We start from the raw sequence: 16,172 nt of genomic DNA on the forward strand, positions 1-16,172 counted from the left end.
ATATTTTTTCTCATCTCTCTTGTAAACCACAGCCAATTCTCTTTCCCTCTATTCTGTCTTATTTGAGAGTGGAAGGAGAGAAGGCAAGCATTATTTACTACAGTTCAACTATTAAGATCTTTACTTCTGTCACCTTAGCTTGATGGAACACACTGAGCTTGCATATATGAGCTGAAGGAGCAGAGTATAAATCCCGCTGACAAGGTATTTTACACCGAAGAAGTCCCTATGGCTAGTGAAATCTCCTGTGGGTTGGTAAGATATTTGCAAGGTTTTTTCCCACAGTTCTGTCCTAACAGCCTCATATAGAGCATTCCTTTCCTCTTCACCCAGCCCTGGAGAAAGACTTCATTCAGACTTCCTGTTAAGCACAGAGTCCATTTTTCATTGCAAGGTGATAAGAAGGAAAAGAAATACTACACTGAGAGTACAAAGGGAAAAGAGTATTTATTATAATTGCTCCCAATAATCACACATACCAGTCTCTCTTGTGCTGAGCTAAATTATTTTTAAGGCTGGGTCAGGACAGCTGTATTCGCAGGAAGGAGGAAGAGGACTTAAAGGTGTGTGATAATAGCAGTTAAGTCTTCCAACTGCAGCTGCAGGATGGGGGATATGAAATGTGTTTACAAATGTGGGAGGTATGGGACTTGGGGTGGATGTCCTTCCCGTGTTTTATCAGCAGTAACAGAGAAGCACTTCACATGCATACCCCCTTCCTCCTTCGGCCTGTAAACTCCAAGCTATTAGATGGTTTTAAAAAAAAAGAAATCTAATACAACACAAAGCAAAGAGACTGATTCCTAGTACGATGATGAAATACAATCCTAATTTATTCAAGAAGGAAGTCGCCAAGGCACTTAAGGCTTGACTGTTTTTTCTCACCTGAAAGTTTGGGTTTTCCAAAGAATGTCCTGGGGAACAGTTATTTTATTGGTAGTTATAAATAAGTATAAATAGACATTAGACATCCCTGTCTTCTAGCAGTGGCTACTACATAAGTCTGCCAACCAATAGGCAAGAAGTATGTGGAGTATATGTATCTATGCATGTGTGTGTGTGTGTGTGTGTGTGTGTGTGTGTGCGCGCGTGCCTGCACACACATGCGCACACGTTCACGTGTTGCCTTAGAAATGGGTAATCTTCTCAAATGCCAGATTGTTGTAGCTCTTGTCCTTGGGATCATAGCCTGGAACATGGACCAGGCTTTCTCTCCTGAGACCATTCTGTAAGACAGATTCAGCCCCCTGTTTCCAGGTACTGCTATTCTCCAGATTTTCCTGAGGAAAATGGAAAGACACATGTTAGTGAGATAGCCTTGATGTATTTTAAATCAAACTGAGGGAATCTTCCTGGACTACCCCTTCGGAAAAAAAATTATGCATAAATATGAAAGCAACACAAATAACTCTGACCCAAGGCACTTCCTAGTAACTTTGATGCTTCCATCTATGTAGGTCCTATTTTGATAATAATAAAAACAGAAAGAACAATTTAGTGAATATTTACAATATGTCTTGTGTGAAGAAATGAAAATTTCTCCTTTACTACAGCAAACCTGTGACATAGTAATATGACACAGTAGTAAGTCTCCTCCCAAGGAGAGACAATTGGCGTCTCAGATGGTGGCAGCCCCTTCTTTCCTGTGAATAGTAAGGCCTCTTGACCATAAAAGGGGTACCTTCATACAGCTGCCCCTGGAGGCGGCTCAATGATAGTCTTTGGCAAAGGAGCCCAATAGTGACATGCTAAGTATTCTGCCTGACTCTCAACTCAGCCTTGAGAACACAAGCTGACTGCATCAACAGGTTTAATCATTTATTCCAGGGAATTCTTCCTCAGGAACATAAGTCTGTAAACCAGTAAATAATGTGATCCTTTCATTCTAGCACATCCTTAAAATCCATGTATCCAAACAACATACTGCTCAAACAGCTGCCTTCTCAGCAAAATATATTTCCTTCTCATTCTGAGCTCCTGTCAAGTAACTATTAAACTCAGCTTTACTGGATGTACATGTTACTATGGTGTTTGGGGGAAGGAGAGCAACTGACAACTTAGGTGATGTAATAAGGGTGAGGAGTCCCTCTCCTAGAGTACTAAAAGAATGAAATGTCTGGGACTTAAAAAATGATAATAACCCCTAATTAAAAAAGGAATAGAAACATATGCCTGCCCGTAATCAGGATGAGAGGACAGACACCCATAAGACCAAATGTAACGGGAAACATTCCTCTTCCCAACGTCCTACAGTTAGTTGTCAAATACTATAATAACTCTTGAGTGATTAGTGTTTTGTTTTTTGGTGTGTTTTGTTTGTTTTTGGTTTTTGCCAACACTGCCCCCAGACAGCTTTATATTCATTCCCACTTCCCTAAGACCCCTCTCAGAATCCTGCAGCGGGAACCCAAACCCAAAATACATGTCCATCTTCCCTCTTGTAGAGGCTGGCATTTCCTTGTTCCCTGTAGTACCCCCACCCATGGCTGCATCAAGTCAGTCATCCAATGCCGTCTGACCACAGGTTCTTCCTGGTGGTCTCTGGCTGATGCGACCTTAATAGTACTGGGACAGTGTCCCCAGCCCTTCCTGGCCTAAACACAATTCTTAGTGGGATAAGGAGAGCCGGGGGTGAGGAGGAGGGGGTATGTGCATCCTGCTGCTTGCCTACCTAAGTTCCTTCAATAAATCTTATTTTATATTCATGCTCCACGGAACTAGAGATGTTTGCATCCAGGTTGTGCTGCATGATCCTCCCAGTTTTCAGATAAAAGCTGAAGTTCAGAGAGGTTAAGTAACTTACCCAAGGAAAGTAAGACGTAGAACCAGGATTAAACCCAGGGCTGACTCTAAAGCCCATGCTTTTCACCGTTACACTAGACTGGACGCTTATTTTATTCCTTCCCTGTAATTAATTTTCATGTTTTTCTTAGAATTCTCCTTCACAAGGGTTAAAAGGAATTTTGAAAACTGATCACTTGCAATGCCAACAATTCAGCCCGAAGGCACATTTACCTCTCAAAATAATGACATGCTTAAAAGCTAATTAGCTGAGGTAACTGAAGTTGAAACCCAGATTCTCTAAAGTTCTAATAGTCACTGCCTTCCCTCCCTATGCCCACCCTTCCAAGTGGTTTAAATGGGCAAAAAGGGAATCCCTTTGAGCCCATGCATATTTTTCAGAAGCTCAAACATCAGCTCACCTGCTCTGTCTCACGGTCATGTTGAACGCCACACCAGCACAGTGTTTTGTATTTCTTAGACCAAAAGCAAAATAAATTGCAAACCGGTCTAATTAGCACTGGTTGAATATCTTTGCCCCTTTGGTGACCTAGTAATGAAAGAACAGATGGATTAGGTGCTTGCACACTCCCAGGCCTCCCTGTAAGGATTCAAGCATTGTCAACCTGAGAAGTAGGTTACTTCTCAGTATAAGGGTAAAAACTGGGCTGACTGGTTAATGGGCTGAAATTGGTAACCGCTCTAAGGGGTGGGAGTTTTTAAACATCCACAAACTATCAGGTCAGACAAGCTCACAGCTATCGAGTTAAATAGATAAAGACAACCTATTTTCTTTTAAATAATGATTTTAAATAATCATTATGGAAAACTCAACTAGTACCCTGTGTAGGCCAACAGAGGAGGTTGCAGAAATTATACAATTTCTTCCTTTAGGAAAGCTCTCAATTTTCAATCAAATCAGATATATTAGAGGGCATCGGAGTTAATACTTGTAAAATTAAACAGATTATTTCTACTGTTTCTTCTTCCTTCTACCTCAGCATCATGAACAAGCAAAGCTCTCATGTTGCCTCCAGTTACTCTAGACTTTCTTGACACTTCCTGTCCTGTCACTAAAATGTACCTGTTCAATGTCCCATTCCATCAAATCCTGCTATGATACAACAGTCTCTGGCCAGCAAAGCCTAAAATATGTACTGTCCAGCCCCTAACTGGGAATGTTTCCTGACCTCTGTGCATACAACTCTGTTTATAAAAACAGGTAGTGAGCCAGATTGGCCCTTAGTTTCATGACCCCTGGCCTAAGAGATAAATATAATGAATTGAGAACTAAAGGTTTTATAGCTGAGACCTGCAGTTATATGATAAATGAGGAATAAAAATTGTCAAGATTCACATGAGTACAAACTGTTGCCCACTGCAAAACAGAATAGCATAAATCTACAGAATGTATTCTCACAGTGGGATATTCTGGCCACTTGATAAACCAACAAAGATATATGTTCTTGATTTAGAAAATGCTTTTTTTATTTTGCATGTTTAAAGTGATAAAAGAAAATAACTTTTAGCTGCCCAGTAGCATTTTACCAGTAATACCTAAGACTTTAAAGTGTATCGTGAGCCAAGATCACCCTTTAGCAGCTGATACAGAGAATGATTAATGATATAAACTGTCTGAAGGTACCGATCCACATAGACACAATTCTGTTTATCAACATATATGAGTAACATGAACAGCATATGTTTGAAGGGCTACATTTTCTGGAAGAAGAAGAATTGAAATTATCACCTAATAAGACCAAGCATGACAAATAGCAAGACCAAGGTAAAATATGACACAGATGAGCAGACCCACAAAAGGCCTCTGGTCTTTCACACTGACCCTGTCCTACAAACATTAAACATTTTAAGACATTTTTTTAAAAGATTCAGTGAGTATTAGAGAAGGTGTGTGAAGTTCCCTTAGTTAGCAGACCTAAAGGTATCAAGATAGAACTAGGGCCTCATTTGGAAGGTAGGCACCACGAGGCAAGAACATCTGGTGCTGAGGATGAATACTCTTCCAAAAAATGTGACGAGATGGCATCATTACATTCTGATAAAGTGTTCCATTTTGGTCGTAAGGATATTTCACTAAGATTTGGGCCATTTGTGGAAAAAGAAAACATAAGGATTGATACCAGCACAGTTGTTCTTGATCAAGATGGCAAAGAATTTTCCACCTAAATGTAACATAAGTGCTGCTATATCAACACAAGAACCTGTTAATTTCAATGTGCTTCTGGAAAATAGGTAACTAGACTGGCAAACCACAGGGTTCTCTGTGCACACATTTCCTGCTTTGGAACCACACAGCTAAAACTTTAGCTGTCTTCTAAAGGGCCTGACCACTTGACTGATAGTAAGTCTAGGTGCATCCCACTAGCATTAAGGAAGCCTCCACAGTTGTCAGGGGACTGAGGCAAAAGCTAAACATAGTATATAAACAACCTTTCATCTGAGTCCATTTACATAAAGCTATTGGGGAGTTGTTACTACATGAGCAGGTGAGGTTACAAAACTTAAAATCTATTCCTATCGCACCCAGGATTGGCTTAAATTTAAGTGAATAGCTGGTGATATCTTGCCTGGAGTAATAACTCACTGGAGCTCACGCATCGTGTTTCTAGTACACAGTCACCAGAGTTATGTTTCAAATAGGAATCTTGACTTCCCATGGCCTAACGGTATCTATAGGTAGTGGAAAAATAGAGTATCTTAATAATTTATTCAGCCAAAATATATACTCCAAGGAAGCAGAGTAGCAAAATTACAGTGGGCCTGTTTCATCCCATCCTCCCTCACCAATCCCTCATGGGCTTTGGTATAAAAAGGACATTGAACCACAGAAGGACTGTGACTCAAAGTACAGGTAGTAAATACTGCTGACAAAAATAGCTGACAGTGAAGCTGCTCCCTGTGAAGAGCTCATGACCCTAGAGGAGTGGCCTCCAAAGGCCAACATAAACCAAAGCGTCACTAAGACTCCTCTGCTTAGATAACAGATTGGTAAAGACTAACCCATGACAGAGTGAGGTGGTCATGGGAAAAACCCCAGTCTCTTACTGAGATCAAGGAGAAAAGAATCACTCCTAATATTTCACCTGCCTTACTGATTGTTACATTACAAAGGATTTTTCCTGGCAGGCCTCTGAGGGCCATGTGTCTAACAAAACCTTTTTTTCATACTATATGGGGGATGCTTTTGCATGTCAACTTGGAGAGAGGCAATATATCTCTCTGAGAAGAAGGGCTTGTTGTGGTGAACCCCAAATCACCCCAGTAAGACAGCCACCCACCCCACCAGTACATGAGTTTAACCTATGACCTCCTTGGCCCCAAGGAGAGCAACCCATGCACCCAACCTGTTATGAAGCTGATGACGACTCCAGCAGCGATGCATCCCAGACAGCCCACTGCGCTATAGTAAAGGTAGGAGAGCGAATACCAGGTGTCAGCGATGGCAGGTCTGTGGAGGACAAACAGCACACGTCACCAGTTCTGTGGGTTCCGAAACTGTGATTCACAGTAACTTAGAGAACTGCTGAAGGGTCATTTTAGGGCATGGCCTCTCTCAAAACCCCAAAACTTAACTTGTTACCATTTATTTTTGGAGGAATCAAAGATAGATTAGTTGTGCTTTGTACTCCACTCTTCCACTCCATTTCTGAATTACAAATACTGCTACTGAATTAAATTGCAATGAGGATAGGTCTTCCATTTCTTTTGTAATATTTATTCTTCAGACATTTTTTAAGCCCAGATTTAGTGCCAGAAATTGTGACAGGTGTTGGAGATTGAAAGAAAAATAAGCCACAAAGTCTACATACAGGAGCTAACAATCATAAAATGGAGAGGTAATAACTTGGTGTAATAGGACCAAAGGATTCTGCAAGTACTAGAAAGAGGATCAAATCCAGGCTGATGTGTGAGGTGATAGCTCATTTGAAAAAAAAAAAAAAAGGTTAGTAGTTAATCAAGCAAAGAAAGTAGTCACAGCCAGAAGGTAGTCACAGCCAGGATTTAGCATTCCAAGAAAAGAGGATACTTTATGCACAGTCAAGAAGGAAGAAACAACATGGTAGTCCTGGGAACTATAAATAGCTTGATACTGTTTGTCCATTAGACTTGTGGTGAGGAATAACTCTAAACTAAATGAAACTCAGAGACAAATGGAAGCAAGATAATGGAGTGCTCATATATTGTACAGAAGGGATCTCCAACTCAGGACTACTTACTCAGGAGCACAATTAGATACGAGAATGCACATTTATTAAAGTCATTTAATCCTCTCAAAATCCCAGTAATTATCATCTTCATTTTTCAGCCAAAAACTATGAGAATTTAGGAAGTGACAACTTACCAACTTGTGCAAAGATACAGCTTGGATAAATAGTAAAACCAAAATCCAAACCTAGGTATTTCAATTCCAGAGTTTATGGTCTTGCCCCTACACTATGTTATCTCCTGTACTTTGGTATCATGAATCACTTATCCCAGCCAGGAACTCTTCACAATGCTCACAAACCTTTTCTACTCAGAGCCTTTATTTTGTTAAGGACACTATGATCTTCATATCCACCCACCTATTTTCAAACTTTTCTCACTTTTTTGTCTGTATTGCACACAAACCTCCAACTAATCTTTGTGCTCCATTTACTCTTGTTCACTAGAACACAGAGGAATGGTTATCTGCAGAACGCTGGAGATAACCAGCACACTTGGCCATGCTGGGTGCTGCACAAAGGGATTCTCACAAGAAAGCAAGGTCTGTCTTATTGCTGAAAAATGCACCTTCCTCTAACCTGGTGACCCACTCTCCGGGACTTACCGCCATCTTTAGGGTCAGCATACCTGCTGGATAACACTGGAGACACCGACTCTGTCACATTGGATGGGACACACTGGTCTGTCAGTAAAGGCAGGGGCCATGTCTTGGAGTCTGGTGCAGGATAAATGAAACCCCCAATGGCCACCCAAAATGCCAAGATGATGCCAGTCAGAAGGCCTCCTAGTGCACCCTTTATGAAGGGGGAAAAGAAAAAAGTTAATGAAAGATTTGACAAAGCCGCTGAAAGAATAATGAAGTGAGGAGTATTGTGACTCAGAGAGTCTGGCTTTCCGCCTCACATCTTAGCCACATGTTCTGGAAACAACCCCACTCAAACTGCCGTCCTTCCAACTCCCACAATGCCGCTTTATTTAGACATAACTTCTTAAATTTAATAGTGATCATTATATTTAGATTTCTACCAGGAATTTTTTTTTTCTCCTTTTGGTTTCTTCCTCTTATCAATTAAAAAGCTGTTAAAACCTCAATTCCCACTAGCAGAATTTCAGAAGTTTGGGAAAACCTCAGATAATGGAGACAGTGTGGTTATTTTTCACTGATAGTTAATATAAGCCGAAAGATGGAAATTCTACTCCCATATCCATTTCTAAGGGATTCTGACAGAGCCCCTGACTCCCAAGTTTGGAGAGTTGAGTCTAAATACTAGCAAGTATATTTACTAGTTCTGTCATTTAAAGGTTATGTTTCTTGACAAACATTGAGGTCAATAAGTCACTTCTCCCGTAGAGGAGGCAGAACATTCTAGCAGGGACCAGCACCACTGGAGTATAAAATCTGAATGCTCCTGGTCTCTGCTGGATAGCTGAGCCTTCTCTGTGAGAGAAAATAACGTGTTGATTTTTCTATTTATTCAGAATAAAACTCTTCAATAACAGCACCAGAATGTTCTGTGCATTATTATTTGGGGAAACTAAAACAATGTATGTGATTTGAATACTGGTGCCTTGGTCTAGACCAGGGGTCTGCAAATTTCTATTATAAACAGCCAGCTAATAAACATTTTAGGCTTTGTGGGCCATACAGGGGCTGTCACAACTACTCGATTCTGCCACTCTAGCACCAAAACAGCCATAGACAATATGTAAACAAAGGAGAGTGGGAGTTCCAATAAAACTTAATGGGCACTGAAATGTGAGTTTTATGTAGTATTTGTGTGTCATGAATATAAGGTTCTTCTTTTGATTTTTTTTCCACAACTTAAAGTTGTCAAATCATTTGTAGCTTGCAGGCTATCCCCAAAACAGGAAGATGTGGTTAGAAGGGTGCTGATTGCTCACCCCTGGCCTACCTACCAGTAAACTTTAAGAAGAGGCTCAACCCTGGCTGATTTTGAGTAGCTGCCTAGAGAGCCATGCTGAGAAGGACCCTGTGGTTGCATCCACATTCTGTGGAAAGAAAGCCAGGAGTGATTAGTAGGGTCAGCCATGGCCAATGACAAGGGGAGTGGTGACCCAGATTTATAATATTTCCTATATTCTGCCTAGAATAGCTATTTTAAATTTTATTCTGTGGGCCCTTACTTTAGAGAAAACAATTTGAACCCTAAAGAATCAGCTCTGATGCCATGACATTGGGTATTTCATGACCACCTCTGACTTTCTGCTTCTATTATATAATGGCTGCATTGAAGGGAGAGAGAGGAGGTTGGGTTTTGTTTGCTTCTACTATGGAAAGACACCGCTGTTTCTTTTTTTCCCCCTGGCGAAAACAAATGGCCTTTCCAAGGAGGAGTGAGAGTTGAGAGAGAAGGGAGGTGTGGGATCCTTACCTTCCAGTTCACAAAAGGAAACACAATTCCCAAAGAGAACAAGCCCAGCATCGGTCCCCCACACATGCCATGGATGCTGAGGGCAGCCTGCAGAGAAAAGCAGGTCAGAATCATGAATCCTCAGGCCACCTGGGAGCACCTTTTTATTGGAGCTCACATAAAATTCAGCCCTAGTCCTGACTGGGTTCTCATCCATCATGTGCTTTCTGGAAATCATATCTCACTTCTGGGTTCAGTGATAAACATCATGTAAAAAAATAAACACACAAATGTGTGTGTGTGTGTGTGTGTGTGTGTGTGTGTGTGTGTGTGTCAGTCACCACCTATAGGCCAGATAGTAAAGATAAATTACCCAGGCTCTCTAAATAAATGACCTCATTTAATCTTTACAATTATCCTGTTCAGTGGGTAACACTAACTGAATTTTATAGATGAGAAAATTGGACTGAAAGAAAACACATTAAAAGTATAATTCCACCTAGAAAGTAGCAGACATGAGATTTAAGAGTTTTAAGTCATTTTGTCTGGCTCCAAAAGCCACGTTTTCTCTCCAAAAAGCAGTGTTCAGAAAGAAAAAAGTCAAGAGCAGAGATCACAATAAGGGCCTCCTTTTTTTTGCTAAGGGAAAAAAGGCCTTGCAAGAGTCCATCACTAGTAGAATATTCGAATTCAAATTTTGACCCTTCCACACATAATTATGACCTGGTGAAACTTCTGTTATTAATGCAGAGTCATTCTACTTCAGACAGCCTTCTTTTCCCTATAAAAAAATGAAAAAGATAAGACCAAGGAGACTTCAAATCCTCTCCACCTAAAAGGTAAGTTCTTTTGTCCAGAAAGATGAGCTGCAAGGCATTTTTATGATTGTTTTTTCCAGGTTAATCTTTAGAGAAGTCAATGCCACAGACAAATCTTTGACAAGATGGAGACAGATAAGATTAGAGTTGATGATTTCCCCCAAAGTATGTACTTAATTTTATATTCTTGACATTTCCTTTGCTGATTGATAGCATTAAATCATAGTTGCCTGGTTGCTGAATTTGAAAGCTAATTTACTAGCTATCATATGGGAGAGTCAATCAGTTAGAAGAGGTGCTTATCTCCCCCCTGTACACGTGGAGGTGGAGGGGAATTAAAAATCTCTTGCAAAGTCATTAGCCAATATGCTTCAGGAAAAATAGGTCTTACATAACTGAAAGAAAAAAAAATATCCAAGGGTTTCTAGATTTAAGAGTTTGTATATTTCTGTAGAGTACAAAACTAATCTTAATTTTTATCTTTATTTTTGTTATTGTCATTAGCTCTTTTATTGGAGGAAGATTTAAAGCTCATTTAAGCCATTCTTGCAAGTAGGGGGCAATGGCTAAACTGAGTGTTTGGGGGTGTGGGTTGCCTTCCTGTGCCTTAGCTTTCTCATACATCAAGTGGAGATCCAAATACCGGCTTCCTGTTTTTGCTTTGTTTATTTGTTTTGTTTCTTGATGAGTATTCAATGTAGAATCCAAGAGAAAGCTCAGAATAGTGCCTGCGCAACCTGGAGCACATGGTAAGGCATCTACAATTACTATTGTCTTATATTACTGTTATTACGTACACTGGTAGTAAGCTCCCTGATTCCTGAGGCATGTCATGTGATTGTTGGACTGTTTTGAGATCTCGAAAGTACTTTCTTAAATAGAGATAAGAATGAGTCTGAAAGTAATCACAGCCCTTAGCAGAAGCAGCTGATAGGCATTAGGACAGACGTATGATGGGTAGAAAGACCTTTCCCAAAGCGAGCTCTGCAAATCACTAGTTAACAGGGGAACTTTGCTGCTGTTTTCTGCCCCTTCTCCTTCGCTCCTCCCTCCCTCCACGTATGGTTCTGTGGTCACATATTTAAAGTGAAACAGGTTTCCCTACTGTAAGTCTTCCCAGAACCTCTGATTTGCTATGCGTGCTGTGGATTTCTGAGAGGGAAATGCAATGTGCAGCCTGTCCCAAACAGTATTTGAATTTTCTCTCTCCGAGCATGTCACAGGATGAAGGTCTCTAGAACACACTGTAAAATCCTAAACTAAAACATTAAAAAGGCCGTTGTTTAAGGAGCATCAAGTTATTTTCCCCCAGCACCACCCGCAAACACACATCATGAATATGGGTTGGTTTTGTAAACATGAAATTAAACCTGTCCTGCACACCTATGGGACTTGGGTTCACTCTTTCCATTTAAAAGCTAGATATGAATGCTGTTCCATTAAATTCATTAAATGCAGCAGAGCTGTCTGGAAAATTAAATAGGGGAATTATAGTTGCCTTTCTTCATCTGTCTAGTCAGATGTGTGCAGAGAAATAGGAGGGGCCATCTTACAGACAAATCTCTCTCCTAGGAAACAAAAGATCAGAGTTTTCATTTCTTGACTACTAGCACCTCCTAAAGTATGTGAACTGTGGGGCATACATTTTAAACAATCAAGAAAGTGGGCCCAGCATACCTGCCTGGGTAAGAGCAAGAAGAGACAGACCATCCCTCACAACTCCATCTTCATTATAAGCTTTATGTTTATAAAGCTTGGAGGAGTCCTTCCTGTCATTCTGGAGCCCTTCATACCTCAATAGCAAATAAGCTTAAACTGGTGGAAACAATTTAGTGATTCAAATTCTACTACATTGGACATGATGACCCTTCCTTAGTAAGTAATATTTGAATAAAGGGGAGAAACTACGGTGGGACAAGGCATCAGAGGCAACTTGCAAATGTAGTCTCTATGGATGGGGGAAAATAAACCGTAAAACATACTGTTGAGGTCAAAAAAGACAAACCTCACCAACTTGCCAATTCTGCTGTGTGGATAGGCAAGTATCAAAGTGTCTCAAAAATTGTAAAGAGTGTATCAAGCATCTGTGATAAAACAGCAATTTCATGGCTCATTAGAGAGGACACCAGGTTTCTAGTCTCACAACTACTCTTATATATGTAGACAAGTGAATTACCGTGTCACTGAACTTGCTCAGAGTAGTTCCCTGAACCTTAAAAGGGAAAAAAATGGAGCCTGTATAAATAGTCATTAGACGTAAGGTACACTGCTCTGTGAACTGGAATGCATTCTGCAAAAGTCAGTGATTACTATTCACTCACGCTTATTCATTTCTTTGTTTAAGCAACACATGTTGAAAACCTATGCCACACCGAAAAAAAGTAAAGGGTCTTCAAAGGATACCAGGGAGATTGAAAGGATTAAAGTGGACTCTGAAGATTTGCTTATCTGATGTTGCTTTGCAATTTGGATGGTTTGTGAAGGGATGAGAGGTGGCTCAGGAAACTTGGTCAAAAATCTGGTTCAGCCGCTAACAAGCTGTGAGAACCTGGAGAGGGGATTTCTCTCTTTTCTGTAATCATCTACAAAATGAAGATGTTAAAACATTATGCTTAAGGCTCCTTCTAGTGCTGACATTTTATGGAACTGAGAGTTGAACCAATAGGAGGTAGGTCAGCACTCCTGCTTTTATTTCAGGATCATAAATTCTCAGATCTGAATTTTAACACAGTTTCTAATTTTATTACAGTGTACCTTGTCACTGAGTGCCATTATTAGTTTTTAATAGTTTCTCCTTCTGAAAATAATTTGATTGAATTTTTTACATGTATGTTTAATTTGGACCTAGTATCAGAGAGTGGCTTGGAGGAACAACATTAGAAAAGAAAATGGGTAAAAAGATGCTATGAAATCAAATGTGTCTTTTCCCTCTTTGATTACCTGCACGACGCTCCCCATGAGGGAGGCAGCCACAGCCATGGAGGTACACATCATGCCAAATAAGACACCTGAAAGAAAGAAAACATTACCATCACCCAAGCTGGCTTTGAGGGGTTCCTTTAGCACCTGCCCAGAACTGCCTCTGAGGCAAGACTTATTGGAAGGGATGTCAGGGAGAACTGTCCTCCCCACTCAGGCAACTCCACTTCCAAGAGGGGCATTTAGGAGATTTTTCTCCCGAGGACATGCTTTCCTCCACTGGGAAGAATGAGCTGGAATCTAGCGATGTGTAGTTTTCTCTCCAGGATTCAAGAAGAAAGCTGTCATGTGGAAGAAATGAAACTGTGGAAAGGGCACTGGTCTATGTTAATCCAGACTAAGTTAGTGGGAACTAATTCCAGTTTCACCCCCTCACCAACATTCAACTGAAGAAGTTACTAAGCTCTCTGGGAGTCAGATAATTTTTCACCTTGAAAATTGTTAAGTGTCTATACATTTTACGTCACATGCTTTGCAAATCTGGGAAGTTTTTCTGGTCCTTTCCCTTAGTGCTTCATTTATAATATCTTTATAGCCCTTAGTACACTGCATAATGAGTTATTTGCTTACATATCTATGTTGGAGAATCCCAAGGGCCATCAGGGTACCCTGTTCTGAAGCATCTTGCTTGGTGCATCTAGTATCATAAGATCTTGCTGAATGAATCAGCGTATATGTCTTAGTCATCTTTTAAAGATGATGCCTTCTTTTAAACCACCTTTTTTAAAAAGAAATAATTGTTTGATCACAGCTTTGTTTAAAAATCACTTTATGAGTACATTAAATACCCATTATAACCTATTAACTAAATAAGGGAGGAAAAGAGAGACGCAAAGAGTTGGAGACATATAGGCAGAGACACAGTGATAGAAGCAGAGAGAAAATGGTTTTGCTCATTGTTTTTAAAATTCTATCTCAGCTAAACATCTAGCTCAGTTCCCAATATGACATTTAATTCACCTTTACTGAGTACTGAGCCAGACACTTTACCAGATACCAGTGCTATGAAGTCAGAACTTGATTCCTGCCCCAAAAATCTCTAGAAAGGAACTACATATAAATAAATATAGCTATTTATCCAACAGTGCTTGGTAGATAGCAAGTACTATGTGTTTGCCATTCTTATGATTATTAATGATTATTATTATTTTATTTCAAGTTTAGTACATGATATTTATTATCAGGAACACATTATTAAAATTAAATCAGATTAGCAACTATTGATGCTGTATTTTCTAACTTCTTAATAAGACGCAGAAAATAAGGAAACTCACAACAATGCTAAAAACCAAGTTTGGTCAATAAACACATTTCAGAATTCTAAAATTGTTCCCCTTATCTTTAAAGATGATAGATTAGATTGCAGAAAACAGTGTTTGCCCTGATTCTTTATTGCTTTATGATTAAGGAGAACACCATCTTCCTGAAGAAATTAACAAAAGACATGTTTTCTCTCTACTAATGATTACCCTATTGCTGGGCCAACAGTGATGTGTTCAAGTGAGATTCCAGGCCCCCATCTCTCAGTCAGGGAATCTACTTTTTGTGCTGACTAGAGAATTGAGTCAGTCTCTCTCTCGTCCTCCAAATCTTTATATTTCCACCAGACTGCAAGGCAGGAAATGTAAGGGAAATTGGTGGGGCTTCCATAGAAACCTGAAGTGCATGGACCCACAGACAAAGCAGTTAATATGGGAGGGAAACAAAGCTCCACCGTCACAGCAAATGCTGTGGATTTTCCCAGTGTTCCATCAGCTCAGAGGATCAGACAATAAACAATGGAGATAGGAGAAACTTCTACCTCAATCCAGCAAGTTCATAAATATCTGCTAGAAATTGGGAATTGTACTGGGAGTAATACCCATCCACCTACTATTACCTCTAACTCCATATGCAAGACAATAATTAGAATCCAGGCAATTCAACTACCCTGTTAGAAAACATGTGGTCAGTGTCCCTCTCACCTTGGTTAAGCACAAGTAAGAAGAAAAGAAAAATGGAACGCATGGTAAAATGTTGTCAAACAAGGGAGTAAGTATATTAACCTACACACTCAAATAAAGAGTATGCTTTTTTGGAAATAATTTACCTTAGGAACCAGAAAAAGAGTATTTAAAAACTGTTTGGCAATCTCAATGTAATGCAAAAATACTCAATAGACTCAATGAAACAAATAAGTACAAGGAGCAATTGTTCTCTGGGGTGAGGTTCCTGGGGGTTGGTAATAAAGGATTCTTTAGAAAGAATTTGGCTTTCTTAGACAGAGTGACTGGTGATATGGATCAAAACATCTTCCCATGTAGAGGAACCAATATGATCCATACATAGCGTAATCAAGAGATGTTGATGTGATGAATCTAGAATGTAGGGTGAGCACAAAAGAGTGTGAAAAGTAAGGTTGGTGGAAGGTAAGCTAGCTGGTCATTCTTTCCTGGCACCCTCCTGGTATCTTTGCAAGTGTTAAGAATCTATGTGTGAGATTCCTCATGTATCTTAGTGTGATTTGTGCCTGCACGTGTATCCTGAATAGCTCGTGCAGGAATTTGACATGTACCACATGTACATTTCATGATATGGAATAGAAAATCCACAGGCTGTACCTACATAAGCCTTTACTGATCCAGGTGCTCTTCTTGTCGGAGAGATGGGGAAAACAGCTCTTCACAAAATCCTCAAAGGTCACTGTTGCTAAGGCATTGATGCTGGCAGCCACGGTGCTACAGGGAGAAAAAAAGGAAGAACATAGTCCAAGCTAAATAAAGCTAAGCTACCAGCCTACCCTGTTTTCCAGGGCAAATCGACAAGGCAGGGATCTAGGAAAAACAGATGTAGACATATGTCCTTATTTTGGGATTCCAGGAGAACTACAGGGCCCATCTATTCACTCTTCAAAGCTGCTTCTGTGCTTAATGCTTTTTCAATTTTTCCACAAACTCCACTGAAAAAGCTAGGCTTTCACAAGATGTTAAATGAGTTAGCAGGCAGTAGCAGAGAG

At 40.0% G+C, this 16,172-nt stretch overlaps 1 protein-coding gene across 1 annotated transcript in view; it reads right to left on the minus strand.

The window, feature by feature from the left end:
* Positions 1-422: 422 nt before the first annotated feature.
* Positions 423-16,172, minus strand: part of SLC5A12 (solute carrier family 5 member 12) — a 38,462-nt gene continuing 22,712 nt past the window's right edge. Inside the window, exons 9-15 of the mRNA XM_019749184.2 lie at positions 15,782-15,894; positions 13,139-13,206; positions 9,402-9,488; positions 7,636-7,802; positions 6,147-6,250; positions 3,204-3,331; positions 423-1,280 (exon numbers count right to left, since the gene is read on the minus strand). Coding sequence (XP_019604743.2) covers positions 1,128-1,280; positions 3,204-3,331; positions 6,147-6,250; positions 7,636-7,802; positions 9,402-9,488; positions 13,139-13,206; positions 15,782-15,894 — 820 coding nt within the window. The 3' untranslated portion in view covers positions 423-1,127. The remainder of the gene's footprint in view (positions 1,281-3,203; positions 3,332-6,146; positions 6,251-7,635; positions 7,803-9,401; positions 9,489-13,138; positions 13,207-15,781; positions 15,895-16,172) is intronic.

The sequence above is a fragment of the Rhinolophus sinicus genome, linkage group LG06, assembly GCF_036562045.2.
Source record: "Rhinolophus sinicus isolate RSC01 linkage group LG06, ASM3656204v1, whole genome shotgun sequence".
Taxonomy (NCBI): domain Eukaryota; kingdom Metazoa; phylum Chordata; class Mammalia; order Chiroptera; family Rhinolophidae; genus Rhinolophus; species Rhinolophus sinicus.